The following is a 21,573-nucleotide window of genomic DNA, read 5'->3' on the forward strand; positions in this document are numbered from 1 at the left end:
TGTAGAGAAAAAGCATAAGAGAAGGGGTTGATTTAGCTCAAAGTGGGGAAGGCCAAGGTGGGTTATCATAAATAGCATTCAAAGACTATTAGAAGGACAACACTTCTCTTAAAATACACTTAAATCAAAGAAAAAGACATGAAAGTTAGGCCTAAAAAGGATTTTTAAAAACTGTGGTAAAAAACACAATAAAATGTACTATCTTAATCATTTTTAAGTATGTAGTGCAGTGGTTTTAACTATATGTAAATTACGCAACAAAAAGAATTTCTTGACAGTGAAGTTTGTGAACGATGATGGATCTTCTTCTCTCTTGCAATTTGGATGGAAAGGTATGGAATTTCCTGTCTGAAATTTTAAACAATTGCTCACATTCTGAGTCCTGACAGGCTGGCCAGGATGATTTCTTAGGGATCACTTCTAGCCCAGCAACTCTATGGCAAGGCAGTGATATGGCTGGCCCAACACTGAAGCAGACATGCTGATGAAAGCGTCTTGGGAAAAGTTAGAGGTAGGTAGTTCATCTTTGCATTTGCTTAAAATGAACCTTAGCACTTACAAAACTCTGATTCCATATAATTTGATTCGTAAGCTTGGGAGGATTATAACATGTTGCTTTAACTTGAAGCTCATGGAACAAACGCAGCTCTGTACTGCTAGCATTACCTTGGGTTTATATGCATTCAGCATTGACATCTCTACATTTTGACCTCTGACGTGTTTTGGTTGCCTCTGGACCGGGGGTGACGATGACTTCTGGTTATTGCGACAGACACAAATGAAGAAGAAGAGTAAGGCAATGGCCAGGGGAATGGCGACACTTGGCACTAGTATGTACAGGATTTCCATTTTATTCTTCTCCTTGGAATCTTTTGAATCTGGGTGCAGAAATGAAAAAGAACAAAAGTTATACTCTTTAAAGTAACATGTATAATATTACATTGCATAGTTTAAAATGAACCACCTCTTCTATTCTTCTATACACACAAATCCACTGTGAGAAAAAAAGGAATCCATTGCTTATTACCATTTGTTTCCATCAAACCTTCAACATAATTTATTGAAGTTTAAAAGTTTAAAGTTCAAATGTTTAAAAACTGCAGAGGGGCATTATGAAGACTTCGTATGTGTGTGGGTCCCCCTCTGATGTTGCCTCTCTTTCGTGGCAGACCCGCATTTCTCTAACACCTTAAAAGTTAAATGCCACGTGAATGGACTGTATACATCCAACAGCCTTAATGTGGACCACAGGGCTCTCCTTCCATTGGCCGCCAGCCCAGATCGGCCCCCACAACATGGTGTTCCAGAAATCATGCCCTGGTCTTGGCTGGTTTGGACTTATGGGGCCAATTCTGCATCTTCCAGAATCAGTATCACTAAAGAATCCTGGTCCCAGTGTCCAAAAAGCCACTGGCCTGAGAATATGGGGGCCTGAAGTCTGGGTTAGTTTGATCTTTGATAAGCTGTGTGACCCTGAACAAAACATTCATGTCTCTGGGCCTCTTTTTTCACCTCTGCAAAACTGAAATGTCTGTTTTGGATGGTGTCTTTCCAGCATGGCAGCACTATGTAACCTGACACTTTATTGAAACCTCAGAATTCTTAAAGGGTTTCATATGAAACCCAATAATTATGAGTGCTAACACTTTGAAGTATAATTCTGAAATCTTCTATCTCCACTTTACCATTGCTTGGAAAAGAATACAGTATGTCTAGGAGAACATGAGACTTACTTTTCTTTTTATCAGTTTGAGTCTGACCATTGAAACCAAATACTTAGGCATATATTGTCATTAATGAATTATTTGACCGGTAAAACAAACACAGAATTATGGGATAGTAATTAGAGGGGTTATATAATGACATGCCTTGATAGCCAAGATCAGCTATCTTTAAGAAAACCCAAAGTGTGAAAACTCTGATTGACACAAAATTCAGAGATGATTATTTACTTTACAAAAGAATTAACCATGCATCCATTCAATTGTCCTTTCACTCATTCAGTAAGTCAATAAACAAAAGCTACTGCATGCCAGGCACTATTGTAGATACTGGGAATATAAAATTCAGTATGACATGTCATCTGCCCTTAAGGAGCTCATCATCTGGTAAGGAAAATAGAAAGATAATTACATGTCCTTGTAAATGCGAAAATGGAAGTATAAAGAGAGTGATGAAAAGACCTAAAAAATTTCTTTAAATGATGAGTTACCCTAGTACATGTAAATAAGAATAAACCATATATAGTTTTTACTTGTACACACCTTGTTGGGAAACTATTTGGCAGGTGAGATACAGCATGTTAGTTATTTGAAAGGAATACCAAAAGCTGGTGTTGGGACTATGCCCTGTGAGTTAGCCCTCAGAAGAGTCTGGAGAGGGGTTAAATCTGGTTACAGAGTAGAATAAAAATAGTAACAATTTTAGGCTGGGTGTAGCGGCTCATGCCTGTAATCCCAGCACTTTGGGAGGCTGAGGCAAGCAGATCACCTGAGAATTCGAGACCAGCCTGGGCAACATGGCAAAACCCTGTCTCCACAAAAAATTAATAAATTAGCCAGGGATGGTGGTGCATGTCTGTAGTCCTGGCTACTTGAGAGGCTGAGGCGGAAGGATCACCTGAGCCCAGAAGGTCGAGGCTGCAGTGAGCTGTGATTGTGCCACTGCACTCCAGCCTGGGCGACAGAGTGTGGGACCCTGTCTCAAAAAACAAAACCCAATTTTAATATTTATCAAATATTTTCTACTGGTGTAAAATCATGTTAGGTATTATTACTATGGACCAGGTACCTTTCATAAACTCATTTTATGTCACAGCCAACTCTATAAGGTACATGACATCCTTATCCTCATTTTTATGGGTGAAGATGCTGGAAGATGGAGTGGTTAAGTAAGTTGCCCAAGGACATGGAGCTAGTAAGTCAAAAGCTGTGATCCCATCGTTGGTCTTGCTTTTTGCCCACCATTCTAGCTACTACACTTCACTGCCAATAATTGGAGAATTTTGCCCCTATTTTCTCATAGTAGGGTTCCTCTTGTTTCACAGAGGTAGGAAGGATGAGGCTGATCTGAAAGGAAGGAAGTAACACTGAAGATTTGCTACACGTGATGCTTTTGAAATCCCTGCTTTATACACTGTTACCAGTAAATATATAATCCAGACATCACTGGAAGCCATTCTAGTCAGTACTGGGTGCATCAGTAATGATTGTGTCTGCATGCCTGTGGATAGACAGGAATTCACTTGAGTAGAAGACTGTCTGCCACAGGGCATGCAGGCAGAAACCTCTGAATAATGATAAATGCCTTTGTCATTATATATGTGACCTTCAGTGGGCACTTAGCCACTCTGAGCAAACTCATCTGTAAAATGGGAATAATACCTACTTCACAGAATTGCCGTAAGCAATAAATCTATTCTAGTACCAGTTACCACTCAAGGTTTACCCTTTACCCTTAGATTAGAGGGGAATTCACAGATAAAAGTTTCAGGCTGGAAGTTTTGGGCTAAATAATCTCAAGCAAGAAACAACCTCTCTGATCTCTATTTCCTCATTTATTCAATGGAATAAATAAGAGTGGTAGAGCAGAAATAATAGTACCTGCTCTACCAATCTTATTTGGTTTACACGAGAATCAAATGAGACAATGTTCATGAAAGAACCTTGGATAATTGAAAATTGCCATACAGTTGTTGGATGTTATGGTTATTATTAACGTTATAAACCATTTTCAAATTTCTCAGTACCCTAAGGGGGTAAAGTCTCTCTTGTTATTCTTGGATTTTTGGTGAAATCATTTTGAGGATAATGATTACAAAAGCAATGAGGCTAATTTAGTACTAATGTAATGCTAGTCATTTTTCCAGGCCAGATTTTTAGCAACAAGAGAAAGTAGGGTCTCACCTGTCTGGCAAACAAAGGAGTCTATTCTGTATTCATTCCCTATCAGATTATCTGGAAGGTCTTTTATTGTAAACGGGGGTCTGCGACAAATCCCCCTGTTCGTCTGTAGGAGAACAAACTTCAAGAAGCTAAATACTTTAAACAGTCAAGCTTGGCTCCTTCTGATTACACTGAGGATATGCTAACAGGCACAAGAGGCCCAATGTCTTTTTGCCAAGTGAAATAATCAAGGATAACAATACGTGGTCATGTTGGAAGTGACAGAAACACATTCAGGCCCATTGTAATCTTCTATACAAAGTGCTTCCTTCCCTACGCGGCTCTCTGAATTTGGCCAGAAGGGGATTCAGTCTCTGCTGGCTCTGAAAACCTTATATAAAAATATTCCATAGAACAATAAGCTTTCCAAATGAAAAATTAGAAAACTATCTGCCTGGCTCCTTTTTGATGTCCTAGCATTTGTATTCCTCATTTTAACCCGGCAGGCACTTTGGTGTTATCTTGATTTACACACAGCGAAATTGAGGCTGAGAAAGGAAAAATAACTTGTCAAAGCTACAAAGTAGCAGAATCTGGGTTGAAATGCAAGCCTGTCTACCTTCAGTGCTTCTAGTAAATTATATTACTAATCGAAATTACCCTAAAACATCGTATGTAATTGTTTTTCATCATTCTCCTTAAGAGTCCAAAGTTCTCTTTCAATGAAGACTAATATCTAACGGGGATCATACTATTTTTAAGAAATCACTTTAGAACAACGGACATTATTCTTACTAGTCATTTTAAAGTGTAATGGATACCTCCAATGCATTGCAGAGAAAATTGGCTGAAAATTAGAATGTTGAAGATTTTTAATACTTTGGAATAACTGTTTAAAAGTTAAATGCACATATTAGTTACATCAAGTTAAATACTTTGGATTTTTGAAACCAACAACTTAGTCCAGATCACATGATTAATTTCTTTTCAAAAATCAACAATTTGGTATCACAGTTCACATCTGACATTCCTGTTTTATTTTTACAATGATATTTAATACTTTGATTGGTAATTAAATATAATGGAGAAAATACTCCTTTCTTATCCTGAAGCTTAAAGCAAAGTAATCATGATTCCTCATTAAAGAGGTACTTTTAATAAAAGTGAAATATCATCTGGGATATTACTCTGAGTTAAAACAAGAAAAGGCTCTGGTTTTAAATATGGCAAAGGTGGGAAGAAATCTTATAGAACTTTAGAATTCAAGGGAAATTAAACAAGTTTAAATTACAATCTTGAGGGAAAAAGTTTTAAAAACCACAGAAAACAAACAGGAATCACTACCGTTTATTATTTGAAAACTATAAAATAAGCAGGTTGGTAGCAGATAGGGTCCTGCACCAGTGATTTAGGCAAATGCCTGAAAGCTGAGAGAGAGAGGGGTAGGTAATTAGGCCTTCGGTTGGCAGGCTGGGCCCAGGCATTCACTCTCTTGACTTGATGATGGAAATACTAAGCAGCTGATCTATTGCCTTACGTATTCTCAAAAGAATTCTTAAAAAAAAAAATGCCAAATAGGCCATAAACTTTGATTAAAATTTTTCTCTGAGAAAAGGTTTTAAGTACAATAAGTTAGGGGCAGTAACTCATTTGTCAGCATTTGGGAAAAATCTTAGTAAACTGGAATCCACACAATTTCACTGCAAGTTCTATAAACTCTCAAGGCCTCAGTTTTCTCCTCTATAAAAGAATTGGGCTAATCTTTCTTAATAATTAAAAAATGTTTAATTATTTAAAACACCATAAAATTTACCATCTTAACCATTTTTAATTTTACACTTCAGTAATGTTAAGTATATTCTTGTTGTGCAACCAATCTCTAGAACTTTTTTATGCTGCAAAATAAAACTCTATGCCCATTGAATAACTCCCCCCTTCCCCCTTCCCCCAGTCCTGACAACTACCATGGTACTTTCTGTTTCTATGATTTTGACTATTTTAGGTACTGCATATAAGTGGATCATGCAGTATCGATCTTTCTGTGACTGGCGTATTTTACTTAGCCTAGTGTCCTCTAGGTTCACAGTGTTGTAACATGTGACAGGATTTCCTTCTTTTTAAGACTGAATAATATTCCATTGAATGCACATTTCATGTTTTCTTTACCCATTCATCCATTGATGGACATTGGGTTGCTTCCACCTTGTGGCTATCATGAATAATGCTGCAGTGAACATCGGTATGCAAATATTTTGAGACCCCAACTTCAATTTTTTTGGATTAAATTCTCAGAAGTGGGATTACTCGATCAGATGGTAATTCTGTTTTTAATTTTTTTAGGGACCTTTATACTGTTTTCCATAGCAGGTGCACCATTTTACATTCCTACCAATAGATCAAAACGGTTCCAATTTCTTCACACTTTCTATTTTTTTTTAATAGTGGCATTCTAATGGGTGTGAGGTGGTATCTCACTGGGGTTTTGATTCACATTTCTCTAATTAGTAATGATATTGAACATCTTTTCATATGCTTATTGCCATTTGTGTATCTTCTTTGAAGGAATGTCTATTCAAGTCCTTTGCCCACTTTTTAATTGAGCCAGTCTTTAAGTGACAAAATTCAATAGGTTGTATAAAATTAAATCCCTTTCATTTGATGGGATTATTAGTGGTAGACCAAGCACATTTAAACTTTAGCAAAACATTTGATCAAATGACTTGAGTGACTCACGACATTCTTATGGACAAGATGAAGGGTTGAATAATAATATCATCAGATGGATTTGTAATTCATCATATGTCTTTACTGTATTTAATAGTGTTAATCAGTCAGTCAACATCAAATTGTAGAGGGCTATGCTTGAGGGATCCTGCCTGCTCAACATTATCAATGATGATATGTTTATCAAACTTGAAATGGCCACAATCTAGGAAGGATACCTAATTGTTTAATTACGGAATACAATATTAGAAGATCATATACAACAGCCTAATATAATGAATCCAAACCAGCAGTTGAAATTTTAAAAATAAATATTATAAGTTGCTTTTAGGTTAAAGACCTTGTTTATAAAATCGACAATTAGACAAATCTACTAAATAAATGTTGATGTAACCAAGTCCTCAAAACAAACAAAAGGTTACTAATAAGTTTTACTGATGATGAACCCAGAAACAGCATGATGCAATTGCTCAAACAAAGTAATATATAGCACTTAAGCAACTTAACAGTCTTCACTGGCAATAATGGGTAATGATCAAGAACATCATGGTCCTCTTCTACCTGCTCTGGGTAAAAAGCACTGAAAGGTGTCTTCTAAGAGCCACATTTTTAAGAAGGGTTCTGAGGGAGCAGGAAACACCTAGAGAAGAAGGATGGGTAAGGAAATGCAGGAGGATCCATGTGATCTTTAGGCCAAAGAGAAAATCAAATGAAGGATGTGATATATGTCTTTAAATTTGAATAAGAAATTATCCAGAAGTTAAAATTTGGATCTAGTCCATAGACTTGTTCTTTATCAGGTTTTTTAAAAAATTTGAATCAGTGGTCAACATTTTTGAAACATCAGATTTTGTATACAAGTTTTGGTTTCTAACTTACAAAGGTAGAACTTTGGAGCAGTGGGAGTCATTCCATAATCACTTTGGAGTGGAAGGATTTCTTTATCTCTGGAGATGTCTGGCAATGTTCAAAAGAGGCTGGATGATTTCTATGGTTGCTCCCAAGGTTATTTAGGCCCTTACTGAACCTTTTTTTTTTTTTTTTGAGATGGAGTCTCACTCTGTTGCCCAGTCTGGAGTGCGGTGGCATGATCTCGGCTTGCTGCAACCTCCACCTCCCAGGTTCAAGCAATTCTCCTACCTCAGTCTCCTGAGTAGCTGGGATTACAGGTGCCTGCCACTGCTAATTTTTTTTTTTTTTTTTGGTATTTTTAGTAAAGTTGGGGTTTCACCATATTGGGCAGGCTGGTTTCAAACTCCTGACCTCAAATGATCTGCCCCCCTTGGTCTCCAAAAGTGCTAGGATTACAGGTGTGAACCACTGCACCTGGCTCTTACTGAACTTTTGACTCTTACTAAGTGATTTAAAGTCAGTGATGACATTTCCCCTGAGTGTCCTCAGCCCACCAGATCCAGTCTCAGTCCTTCCTGACCAGCTCCTTGATGAGGTCGACCTCTACCAATAGTATCAATGGATACCCTTGACCTGTGGCTTCCAGTTAGGTTGAGCCTATGGGAGTCATTGGCAGGAGATGAAAGGCAGGGGAAGAGTATGGTTGAAACCCTTGTTCCTCTGGCTTCCTCCTTGCTAGGTTGCTGAGGGTTGACTGTATCCTTCTACCAAAGGCCACAGCATGTGCTGCACAGCCCTCTCCCCAGCCTCAGTTATATTCTACAAGGTAAGGTAACTGAACTAGGATGGTAATACCTCCCACTCCTATTAGCTCCAGGCCTTCCACCTTTCCTTATTGGTTTCCCCTAGTTCTGCCAATACCTTCCTAAATACGTAATTACATTATAAAATTCTCCTTAGTCTGTTGGCTCGTTCCATGTGTTTCCTGCCAGAAGCTTAACCAAAAAACACTGTTACAAAAGCCAGTGGCAACAATCATTGTGGTGTTATATCAGATTTCTGTCACCAAAGGGTTAAGATACCAACAAGTACTTCTTACTGGCATGGTGGTGAGCCCAAAGAGTTCAGAGCTTTCAGAAGCTTCTTGGTAGAGCAGATTACATGCTGGGTAAATGACTCAATATATACTAGGAACAATAAAAAAAACAAACCTTTGAGAGAAAATTATTTTGTGGTTAAAAATGTTTATGGAATATGACTTAGCTATAAGTATTGGGTCACTATATTCTTTACTTTGTTGAAAATACATAGAGACTGGAAATGAAAGCACATCTTGAAAATCTCTGTAGTATAAAAATAACTCTTCTTGAAAGCTTCAAACTATATAAAACAGTGCTGTATTTCTTCCTCCTTTACCACTCTCCACCATCCAATTCACTGTAACGTTCAATTTTATTTTGAAGAAATGGCTGAAAGACAAATTGCCTTACAACAGGTCTTCTATGAAACATGGGGGAAGGCTGCTGACAGAGTGAGTTAAAAATGGCAGTGTTCACAATCTGGAAAACATCTGCCTTGCCCTGAGCTGTAAACCACCACGTCGCAGAATATGGTTTGTGACAAAGCGGAGCCCAGGGTGGGTATTTGAAAGGTTATGGGATAAGTCAAGGCTATTCAGGCACAAAACTGGGCAATGTGCCCTTTGGCAAAGTGTTGCAAGCCAATGACTTAAAAAGAAATAACAAAGCAATAGGCCAGGTATGAAAACTCCAAATGGAGCCAAATGGTTCACCACTTTTCTTATCATGGGTACTCTCGGGGAAGCTGGTTTAGGAGTAAAAGCAATACTGCTGCTTGGAAGTTCTATTTGGTAGAGGGAGAAGCCTTTACTTAGAAGAGAAACAGACATGCTGGCATGGCTAGGGGAAGAAATGTGGCCTTAGGACTTGATCAAGGGTAAAATAAAGGGCCACGGTTTATATGTAAAATCACCAACACAATTGGGATTCTGCCTCCCCGTGCAAATCAAGGAAGAAACAAATAGAGGAGCTAAATGAGAGAGGGGAAGAACATAAGTCTTGTGGTATTAATAAAACACAGCCAAAGTAAAATGGATAGGTTGTCGCAAAAGGAGCTCTCAGAGGTATTGACAGTTTCCACAGCTGCGCCCCCAGAGCTGCACAGAAAAGCAATGATAAAGGGTTACAGTGAAATGGTGAACCGAGGCAGGGTGCCTAGGTGCCAGTTAGAAAGAACTCAGGCAAAATGCTTCTTTTTCAATTTAGTTTACACCCAACTCAAGATATTTGACTTGGAAGGTGACCACAACAAAAGGTGAAAGCATAGTGAATGAAGCTTTGCAGGCAGAGAAGATGGCTAACTTGGAGGACTGGAGGAGACATGAGAAAGAGACAAGATAGAAGGAGATGTGAGATCTGGGTAGGGCTGCTGGCAAGCTAGTCTATATCAGGGCTGTGTCTAAGAGGAACACATAGGGTCTCTCAGAGTAGATGTGTTCGGGGCTCCATTCCTATATCCATTGAGTTGCAAATAAGAAAATCAATGGGCAGCATCCCAAAGACCCAGAGAGATCCCAATGATCAAAGGGAGAGGGAAAATAGTAATTGTGCCTCTGAAATAATCTAGACTCTATTGTTTAAGCAGTTGTGGTATGGTAGATGCAGGAGTAGATCTGAAGTTCTTTGGAACTGGTTTGAATCTTAACACTGCTTGTTTTTCCTCTAGGAAAACGGAGATGATACCTTTATCTTGTGTCTACTGTGACAATTAAACCAATTAATTCAACACATTTTATTGAGCACCAGCTAAGTCCTAGGCTAGATGCTGGCACAAATATCTTAGCATAGTATTCAACAAGCAGCAGTCATCATCAAAATGCCACGCACATAAGAGCAGACATAAAATTGGGAACGATATGACAATATTTAAAGTGATTCATTTTTTCTTCCCATTTGATTCCTTATTAGATTGTAGGCTACACAGGGGTGTGATCTGATTTAGCTTGTTCACAGGGTCTGAGAAACAGTAGAAGCTCAACATATTTTGGTTTCTGTGAGTGAATGAATAAATAATTAGTAATTCTAATTGTTAGATGCCTGGGACATGAAAGAAAAGACATGGAGGATGAGAAGCCAGATCTTGCCCAAACTATCTTTTGTCTTTTTTTTTTCACTTTCTCTAAGCTCTGTCTGGGCATATGCATATAATCCTAGCCAAGCCAATTCCCAGAATTTACAACAGCCATATTTGGTTGTACTTAATTTTATATTCTGCTTTGGAGTAAAAGTTCACAGATAAAATAATCTGCAGCAGACTGTTCTCAAGTGCCTTTATTATAGAAAGTACAACAAATGTTCACATTTTCTATTTAATTAGGCCTATGTTTCTTTTAGCTTTACTTAGTTGAAACTAAAACAAAAGTTATCAGTAGGAAAATGAGAAACCCCATGGAGATTCTGAAGTCTCCTTAACTGTGACTTAGCTAAAGAATGCAGGAATTTTCCTACGAGACTCCGTCTCATTCGGGATGGAGGAGAAAAAGGGCTCCTTTCAAATCTGTCCACTAGCTTACAACTCACTGTAAAATGAAGTAATTCTCAGGTTTTATCTATTTCCACACACACAAACACAAACACATACACAACAACATACATGCACAAACCACAGTTTAAAAGGCTTGCTACAGATGTGAGTCCTGGGTCTACTTCTTATTAACCATGTGACCTCGGACACATGTTACTTAACCTCTCCAAGTCTCGGCTTTCTTTCTTGGGTATAATAAAACTCCACTCCTAAGGGGATAGAACTATTTAAACATGAGATAATGCCTAAAAGTATCAGCACAGTTTCAGCTCGTCGTAAGCATACAATAAATAGTAATTACTATTGCATATTATAGTTATTCTACAGTTTACGATTGTACAGTGTAGAAGAGAGCTCCTCAACCCCCACACTTGACATTTTGGGCTGGACAATTCATTGTGTGGGCTATTCTGAGCATTGTAGGGTGTTCAGCAATGTCATTGACCTCTACCCAACAGATGTGGGTAGCATCTCCTGACCCCAGAGATTTTGTGATAACCAAAATCTCTCCAGAAACTGCCAAATGTTTCCTGGAAGACAAAATTGCCTCTGGTTGAGAATCACTGGTGTAGAACAAAGAGCACTGGTCCCAAAGACAGGAGACCTGGTTTCCATGAACTCACTTGTGATCTTAGGTAAGTCTTCTCACTTCTCTGGGCCTTGATTTTCTCATATGGTAAAAACAGGGCTGAATATTCCTACTTGATCTTTCATGGTTTTATGAGGATAAAATAAGAAAAAAAAAATCAAATGCTCCAAAGGAGATATAAAAGTAGGATTCCATGATGATCACTTTGTTAGAGGTGGGCTGCTGAGGGCGCCCGGGAGAAGCCATGCTCGCCCCTGAGCACAACTGATGCTGACCTGTTCTCTGCTCAGGAATCCCACCTGGGAGCTACTGGCCTTCCAGCAGCTTACTGATCATACGTCAGGCTTCCCTGTTCCTTTAATGGATGTATTTGTGGCTTGGCTTGAAGAATTCAAGAGGAATTGCTTTGTTTCAAAATAAAATGAAAATGTTCTATTTAAAAAAAAAATTCTAAGTGGTGAAAACTGCCTCATCATCTCTACATTTAACTTTCATCTAAATTCATCTTTCATGTGACTAGAATTAACCAGTCCTCAGAATTTTAACTGTGTCCTCTGCAGAATATTCAGGAAAGAAATATTCTAAGGGTTTTCAACGTCACTATACTGATTAATACTAAGATAGTAACACAGTGAGTAATACTATGATAGTTTCTTCATCATCATGGGAAGGTTTTTGATGTCATATCCTATAATGGAAATCAGCATGGTGGAAACCAGAGGTTGAACCTATCATCGTGCTTGTATTTATTTCAGAAAAAAAACTTTAAATGAGAGATAGCAGAGTGCCTGGTAAAAGAGCATGGGCTTTGAGTTTGGTCAGAGCTCTAGACATGGCTGGCTGTGTATTTTAGACAAGTCCTGTAGCCCCTTTGAACCTCAGTGAAATATGCTAATCACACCTCCCCCACAGCATGGTTATGAGTAATGTGAATATGTAAAGCACCAAGTGCCTTGCAGGCACATAATAGGTATCCTGTAAATGTAAGTGATCTCCCCCTTTCTACTCAGTCTGAAAGACCTTTCCAAGGTTTCTTTCATCCCTCAGAGCATGTGTTTGGTCTGGATGCTTCAGGAAGGCCATTGAAATGAAAATGAGTGCTTTTTAAATATAATTTGTAGTCTTTGTTTAAACTACTCATAATAGGGCTTGAGTCCTTGAATCAGAGTATCAATATATCTTCCAGCTTCTGGGCAAAACACTTCCCTACTTCTGATGGGCATTAGTTGGAAATTAAGGGTCAGAAGTCACCCAAAGAACAACAGTGTTTACCTAGGGTGGAGTGAATAATGCCTTCCTTTCTCCCTGCCTCCCTCCCTGCCTCCCTCCCTCCTTCCTTCCTTCCTTCCTTCCTGCCTGCCTTCCTTCCTTCCTTCCTTCCCTCCCTCCCTCCTTCCTTCCTTTCTTCCCTCCCTCCCTCCTCTCTCCCTCCTTCCCTCCTTCCTTCCCTCCCTCCCTCCTTCCTTCCTGCCTTCCTTCCTTCCTTCCCTCCTTTGTTCCTTTGTTTTCTAGTGGAGTGAATAATTCTCCCCTCCCTCCCTCCCTCCCTCCCTTCCTTTCTTCCTTCCTTTTTTCTTGAGACTGAGTCTCGCTCTATTGCCCAGGCTGGAGTACAGTGGTGCAATCTTCATTCACGGCAACCTCTGCCTCCCAAGTTCAAGTGATTCTCATGCCTGGGCCTCCCACATAGCTGGGATTACAGGCGCATGCCACTGTGCCCGGCTAGTTTTTGTATTTTTAGTAGAGATGGGGTTTCACCATGTTGGCCAGGCTGGTCTCGAACTCCTGACCTCAAGTGATCTGCCTGCCTCAGCCTCCTGAAGTGCTGGGATTATAGGTGTGAGCCACCAAGCCTGACCCATTTCTTTCTTAAATAATTCATTTAAAACTGGTCATGGTGGTGCATGCCTGTAGTCCCAGCTACACAGGAAGCTGAGGCAGAAAGATTGATTGGGCCCAGGAGTTAGGAACCAGCCTGGGCAACATAGCAGGATCCCATCTCAAAGAACAAAGAAACAAAACAAAAATTCATTTGGTTTCCTTTGTATATCAACCGATAACCTGAGGTAGCACAGCAGGGCAACAAGATGAGCTTGGAGTCAGACAGAACTGCCATTTGCTAGCTGGGGGACCATGGGGCTTTCTGAGCCTCAGTTTCTCTATCAACAAAAATGGGGTAATAATACCTGTCATACTATGAAAATGCGGATAAAGAAAGCACGTGAAAACCCTAGCACTGTGCCTGGTGCATGGACGGTGCTTAGTAAGTACTGCTTTTATCCTGGACTCTCTTGTAGACTCTCATATCTTACCTGGTTTAGGAGAAGGAATGTGGCAACTAAGTAAATCTATGTCTATGTTCTTATTACTGATGAATATAACGTGGAAAATGTCATAAACGAAGTGTAAACCATTTAAAAATACAGAATAATTTTCCTTGAAATGATCAACAATGGCTATGAAAGAGGTTACTTTGTAATACGTATGGAGGCATATTAAAGCCCAGCAATACAAAGGCAGTGTATTAAATCCCAGCAACACAAAGAGGGTGTGGTGATCTTTCTTAAGTTTGGTGTATTCAACCATCCGTAAAACCATTTTGCAAGTAAAGACACTAAAACAACAAGTAACAGGTAGGAACAAAGTTATAGAATACAAGTTTCTCAAATTTTCATCATTAGGGCTCTTTTTAATATTTTTAATACTTACAGATTTCTTTAGCAGTTTTTTAGCCCTTCCTCTTCTTGTTCCATAACATTTGTACTAACTTCTATTGTATCATACGTACTGCCTTCTAACTGACATACCTCAAAAGCATGAATCACATTTTACTCCTCTTATAACTTCCGCACTCCATAGTGGGCTCTCAGACAATATTTGCTGAGCTGAGAGCAAGCATTTCTTTACATTTGTTGACTATGTGACAATTCGAATAGATTTATCTTTATATATTGGCTATATAATAACATATAATAAGTACTGAACATTTACTATGTTCAGATGTCACAGGGTTTTTCAGTTAGCAACTAACTTATTCTCACAATAAATCCTAAGTGTATATCATTATTGTCTCATTTTTCTGATAAGAAAAATGAGATTAGGAGGGGCCAAGAGCACACAGCTACTTCATTGAAGACTCGGGATTCAAACATGAGAACCCATGTCTTTACCAATTACAATAAACCGCTTTTACTACAAACTATATATTGTTTACCTGATATTGTTGCCATTAAGCAGATTCGTTTTGGTTTCTCTAGAGAGAGTATGCTTAGTGGAAAGGGCCAACAGATTTGGGAATCAGGCTGATGTGAGGTAAAACCTTGATTCAGTCACTGATACCTGAGTGTCAGAAAACTGCTTGCTACTGAGTATCAGTTTTCCTATCCATAAAATGGGGATGATAGAAGTTGGATATGAAGATTGAATGAGGTGACAGAGGCAAAGTGTCTTGCATAGGATCTGGCACATAGTAGCCACTCAGTTACGTCATTATTACATGAGGAACTGAGGCTACTGCCCTTGACCAGAGTCTAAAGCCAGCGTTAGTTGTTTTGCACTGACATTTCCTTCTCTCTTGCTAAGTAGATAAGCTCCTCTTTCCTTCAGGTCTCATGGTCTTACATGCCGTCTATATGCTGACATTTCTTTCATATCCATCTTACCCCAAACCCAGACTTGAACTTCAGTCTTTGCCTCCTCAGTATCTCTTTTTGGATTTCTAAAAGGCATCTCAAACTCAGCATGTACAAAAACTGACTCCAGCTCCCACTAACCTTACTCCTCCTATGATTGTCTCCATCTCAGCAAAAGGCAGTTCCATGGAGAAGCTCTGGAGTCATTCTTGATTCCTTCCATCTTTTATATGCCACCTCTGATCCATCAGTGACTCCTCTTGTCTCCAGTTTCGACAGATACCCAGAACCTGTCCACGTATCCCTCTGTCTCCACGCCTCCTCCTGTCAAGGCCTGCTTTATCTCTCCCCCGCATTCCTGCAGTAGCTTCCCAACTGATCTCCTTGCTTTTGCTCTTGCATCCTTCACACAGGCTAGTCTCAACCCAGCAGCCCAGGTGAGCCTTCAAACACGTAAGTCAGGCTATGTCACCCTTCTGCTCAAAACACTCTATGCTTTCCCAACTCATTCAGGGTCAAAGCTTAGGTCCCACAATGGCCTACGGGGCCTTACATAACTGGGTCCTGTTACTTTCCCGACCCAGCCTTCTCTCCCTCTTGCTTGTTTCGCCTCAATGGCCCCTTGCTCCTCTGTGGATATGCTATGCCTACTCCCTCCTTAGGGTCCCTTGCATCTCCCCATGCCCAGATGAGGAAGCACTTGGTACATAGTAGGTACTCAACAAATATTCTGAATAAATGGCTTGAATAATCATCTAGTTAAACACCAAGCTCACTTTGCATTGTGTGTCCTGTGACTATTGTTCTTATTTGTCCACCCTACTACCCTATTGCTTTTGCTGTGACTTTCCCAGCAGTGACATCCTGACTCTCCCACTATGTCTGGGAAACTCGGCATTATCTATGCTATCTCTGAGAACTAGGATCAGGAAGATGAATCAGTTCCAAAATAGTTCCAAACTCCAGGCATCATCAACATTTTCTTTTTTTTTTGGTAGAGATGGAGTCTTGCTATGTTGCCCGGGCTGGTCTTGAACCCCTGGGCTCAAGTGATCATCCTGCTTCGGCCTCCCAAAGTGTTGGGATTACAGGCATGAGCCACCATGCTTGGCCAATTTTCATTATTTTCTCTAAACATTTTCTAGAAAAAGGAACAAGCTGACTCAGGAATTCCATTTTCTTTCTAGACACCTATACACTTCTGCAGTATTAACAGATGCAACAAAGGACCCAGTTTACCCACAGATTGTCCTGGATGACCAAGTAACGGTTGTAGATGCATCCTGCCTTGTGGTTATTCTTAAGGCATACAGAAAACAATTTTCTTTCTTCTTCTCCTTCTTCTTTTTTTTTTTTGGATAAAAAGGTCCATTTGGACACAGATCATTCTGGGTAACATCTTTTTCTATAAAAATCAACGTGATACTCTGTCTCAACTGCGCCTCTGGCAGGCTGGGTCCCTCTTAAATCCACTAATGCAAAGGCTGCAGGTATAAAGGCAGTTGACTTCTTAAGAGTGTGTTTTGGTAACTTACGAGGTGTTTTATGTAGAAGCAGCAAGCTTTACCCTAAAAACAGGTGAGATCAAATAAATACTATCCATTTCCTTTACCCCCCTTACAGGATTTTCCTAAATGAAGATGGGTAGGATAGGGATCTTTAAAGGTGATTGAATACATTAGGGAAAATAACTTCTATTTACCGCAAGCTGGGATGTCACACAGATCAAACTTGAAGTTTTCATCCAAGGTGAAGCACCAGGGAGCTTCCTTCTGATTCCCTGGGTTGCGGCAGTAGGAATGGCCTCCATTCAGCTCTGGGAAACGAAGCGCAGTGAAGGTGTGTGTGTGGGGATACTGGGAATTCCATGGCTGGCACTGGCGCCCTGATTTGGTCACACTGACAGTCCCCCGGTAGTCCACACCTGTGCTGTTATAACACTTGTGATCTGAAAAACACACAAAAGCCCAAACAATTACAAAGAAACACAGGAGATGCTGGAGCTCTCCTCTAGCCAGCTGTTTCTGGAGGGGAGGGCAGGTAATTAACCTCGTGGCCACAGCTTCCTTGCTGGTCAGAGGCCATGCAGGGCAGTCTCCCTGCTTTGCTGGGCTTGGACCCAAGGCCTACCTTGCAGTTACATTTCTGGGAGGATTTAAAGCTTATGCTTCAGGAATAAAATCAGTCTTCCAAAAGTATTTTTAACATTGAACACAGAAGAAATCGGAACTGGGGTGGGACCTGGGGGCACAGAGGTAATTTCCTAGTGAATGGTTCAAGGAAGGTTCAAGCCAAACTTTTCCTTCCATTCTGACTGACAGCCTTAGACATGATCATGTAATAAAGAATCTAGTTGGTATTGTAGTTCACAGAACATGCTTTTTAGAGGCTGTGCATTCTGGGTTCCTAACAAAAGTCAGGGCTATCTCTTTGCTGATGGGTGGGCACCCTTGAGAACCAGATCCCATTATGTAGCCCTCCAGGTGGTCACAGGGGCTTAAAAGCACTGCAGAATCTGTAGAGTTGAACTGAATTAGAGCTTGGAAGGGTGATGACAACAGTAATAACGACACTACTGAGCCCTTACCATGGCTAAGCATTTTAGATGCATTCATTTACTTAACTCTTAAAATAGCATTAATGACAAAAGGAAACTAAAAAATTGCCAGTGAGATTAATTCTAGATGAAAGGAAGTGTACACTGAAATAGTCTTTCGCTTGGTGGTGATGAGGGGTTAGGGTATGGAGGCAAACCCATATATACCTTTAAAATAGTGGTAGAATATGGTTTGGCTGTGTGTCCCCACCAAAATCTCATGTTGGATTATAATCCTCAGTGTTGGAGGGGAGCCTGGTGGGAGGTGATTGGATCATGGAAGCAGGTTTCTTGTGAATGGCTTTGCACCAACCCTCCTTGGTACTGTCCTTGGGATAGTGAGTGAGTTCTCATTCTCATGGCCCTCCCCATTCACTCTCTCTTGTTCCTGCTCCTGCCATTTAAGAAGCTTGCTCTCCCTTCACCTTCTGCCACGATTAGAAGCTTCCCGAGGTCTCCTCAGAAGCAGAAGCCACTATACTCCCTGTGAGGTTCTGCAGGCTATACATGTGCCAATTAAACTTTTTTTCTTTATAAATTACCCAGTCTCAGGTGTTTCTTTATAGCAACGTGAGAATGCACTGACACTTGGTATGATACACTTACCATAACATGTACCATTAGTGCATTTAGTGCATTCACAATATTGTGCAACCGTCACTGCTACAGTTTCTAGAACACTTATATTACCCTAAAAGGAAATCCCATATCCATTAAACGGTCACTCTCCACTACCCCTAGCCTGGCCCCTGGTAACCACTAATCTGCCTTTCTGTCTGTATGAATTTATCTATTCTGGAAATTTCATATAAATGGATCATAACAATGGTGTCTGGCTTCTTTTACTTAGTATAATGTTTTCCAGGTTCATCCAGGTTTGTAGCATGCATCTGTATTTCATTCCTTTTTATGGATAAATAATGTTTTACTGTGTAGATATACCACAATTTGTTTAACCCTCCTCTATTGATGGATATTTGAGTCCTTTCCACATTTGGCTATTGTAAATAGTGTTGTTATGAACACTCTTGTATGAGTTTTTGTTCGAACATCTGTTTTCAGCTGTTTTTTCTTTTGAGACGGAGTTTCGCTCTTGTTACCCAGGCTGGAGTGCAATGGCGCGATCTCGGCTCACCGCAACCTCTCCTGGGTTCAGGCAATTCTCCTATCTCAGCCTCCTGAGTAGCTGGGATTACAGGCATGCGCCACCATGCCCAGCTAATTTTTTGTATTTTTAGTAGAGACGGCGTTTCACCATGTTGACCAGGATGGTCTCTATCTCTTGACCTTGTGATCCACCCACCTCGGCCTCCCAAAATGCTGGGATTACAGGCGTGAGCCACCACGCCCGGCCCTCAGCTGTTTTAATTAAATACTCAGGAGTTGAATTGCTAGGTCATACGGTAATTCTATCTTTAAGTTATTGAGAAACCAGCTCCCATATTTTAAAATTATTATCTTCATGAAGCTTCTTGAAGATAACTATGTCTAATCCACCATTGAATGCTCAGACACAGTACTCAGCCTGTTGGAAAATAATTTGATTAATAGTATGAAAATCACTATGGGTCAAGGTCCAGTTTTCCCTGTGCCATGAGGTTGCTGATCCTTAGAACAGCACAGAAGGTCAGGGGCTACCACTTACTTTTATTTATAGGATCTGCCATGGGAATTCCAATCCGGATACAGTTTGCAGCTTCTGGGCTCTCTGGCTGGGGGAGATCTTCACAGTTTGGCAGTTTCAGCCTCATCAGAATCATGGGATTTGATCTTGCAAAAATGTACTCTGTTTGACACAGGACATTTTCCAGGATTTCACATTCATCGCGACACAAGTCACGGGGCTTGGGGACAGATGAAGTTTCATCACAGTATGGGAAGGCATAGTGGCACAGGGAAGGGATGGCGAACTGAGAACACTTATCAGATAAGTGACTGGAAGTGCCAATCATAGTGAATGCAGCTGGAAAACAAACACAATTATTAACTCCCAGAGGCCAGGGTTTATCTTCTCTGGTTATCTAGTCAACAGATATCAGATATAAACACACATTACGAGGAATCCGCTGTGCTGAAACACACAAGGCCCAGAGAAGGAGATTCATTTCAGATGTCTAAGCAGCTTACTTTCACTGGCTTGAAAAAAACCATTTTGACTACAAAGTTAAAAAAAACAGGATTAAATTACATATGTACCATTTCCTAATAAAAAAATTAATTAGGTTAAAGTACAATATATTTTTCATTTTTTACTACAAAGCAATAGAACTTTGTGCTTCATCTGGTGCTTTTTATTAGTTTTGTGAGGCTTCTAAAACATTGGACAGCTGTAGGGCAGAACTTGTTTCTGGAGTGGCTGAGCCTGAGCACAGGATCTAGTTCTGTGTCTTGCTGGATGGCAAGAGCTGCCGGATGACTTAGGGTAAACTTGCTTAATTTCTTTGTGCTTGAATACTTTCTACCCCATGTTCTGAAAATGAGGCAACTCACTTGGATGTTCTCAAAGAGCACAGTGCAATTGTTCCAATGTGTGTCATTGAATATTCGTGGTTCCTTAGCTTAATCTTTTACCCAGTAAGGTAAGAGGCACAAAAAGCGCACAGGCCTACCTTTGAATACCGCTACTGACAAGGAGCGTACACCTCACAAGGCAGCCTATGAGGTTGCTGATACATTATTTCCCAAAGTATGTTCCTTAGAACATTAATCCTGTGGAACAGAATAGTGCTTGAGAAACAAGCCAACAAGTTTGGGAAATGCTGGGAAGAACAAAGGTAAGTGAATTTAAAAAAAAACTGTGATACTTTCCACTAGGCCGATACCTGTTAGAAATCTCCAAGAGAGGATTTTTATAAATAAATTACTAATTATTTATATCAAAATGTCCACTTTTTCTTTTTTTTTGAGACAGTCTCACTCTGTCACCCAGGCTGGAGTGCAGGGGTGGGCTCTCGGCTCATTGTAACTTCTGCCTCCCTGGGTCAAGCAATTCTTATGCCTCAGCCTCCCAAGTAGCTGGGACTGCAGGCATGTGCCACCATGCCCAGCTAATTTTTGTATTTTTTTTTTTTTAAGTAGAGATGGGGTTTTGCTATGTTGGCCAGGCTGGTCTTGAACTCCTGGCCTCAAGTGATCCGCCTGCCTCAGCCTCCCAGAGTGCTAGGATTACAGGAGTGAACCAGTGTGCCCAGGCTAAAACTTCTACTTGATTTTGTGGATATTCAGTTAAAAGTACATTAAGGCATTCTTATATTAGGTTGAAACAGTGTTCAATAGCTCCTCCCTGTCAGTCCTACTGCTTTTTGAAATTTCAGAGTTCTCTTCCTGTTGAAATGAGGGCTTCAGAAAATGGCAATTACCTATTCCTATAGCTGCTTCTTTTATTTTTTCAAAAAGCATGCCCCCCACCCCCGCCGGCTTCCTCTCAGTTCCTTCACATTCCTCATAACACAAAGCTTCTAGACCTTTTGCTGTTCTGTTTCTGCCTTGGGTTTGTTCTTAACTCTCCTAAACCCTAAGGTTGCCAGAACAAGACAATGGTTACATGTCATTTTCAGATAAATAGTTAGGACATACTCATACTAAAAAAAATATTTGTTGTTTATCTGAAATTCAAATGTAATTGGGTATCCTGAAGTTTTATTTGCTAGATATGGCATCCTCATCAGAATCTCATGAAGGCAATTTGAATGG

General features: G+C 40.1%; 1 protein-coding gene across 1 annotated transcript in view; it reads right to left on the minus strand.

Moving 5' to 3' along the window:
- Positions 1–21,573, minus strand: part of ROR1 (receptor tyrosine kinase like orphan receptor 1) — a 404,583-nt gene that overhangs the window by 21,507 nt on the left and 361,503 nt on the right. The window contains exons 6-8 of the mRNA XM_017541538.2: positions 19,526–19,843; positions 16,987–17,232; positions 667–878 (exon numbers count right to left, since the gene is read on the minus strand). Coding sequence (XP_017397027.1) covers positions 667–878; positions 16,987–17,232; positions 19,526–19,843 — 776 coding nt within the window. The remainder of the gene's footprint in view (positions 1–666; positions 879–16,986; positions 17,233–19,525; positions 19,844–21,573) is intronic.

Source organism: Cebus imitator, unplaced genomic scaffold (assembly GCF_001604975.1).
Source record: "Cebus imitator isolate Cc_AM_T3 unplaced genomic scaffold, Cebus_imitator-1.0 Scaffold135, whole genome shotgun sequence".
NCBI classification, from domain to species: Eukaryota; Metazoa; Chordata; class Mammalia; order Primates; family Cebidae; genus Cebus; species Cebus imitator.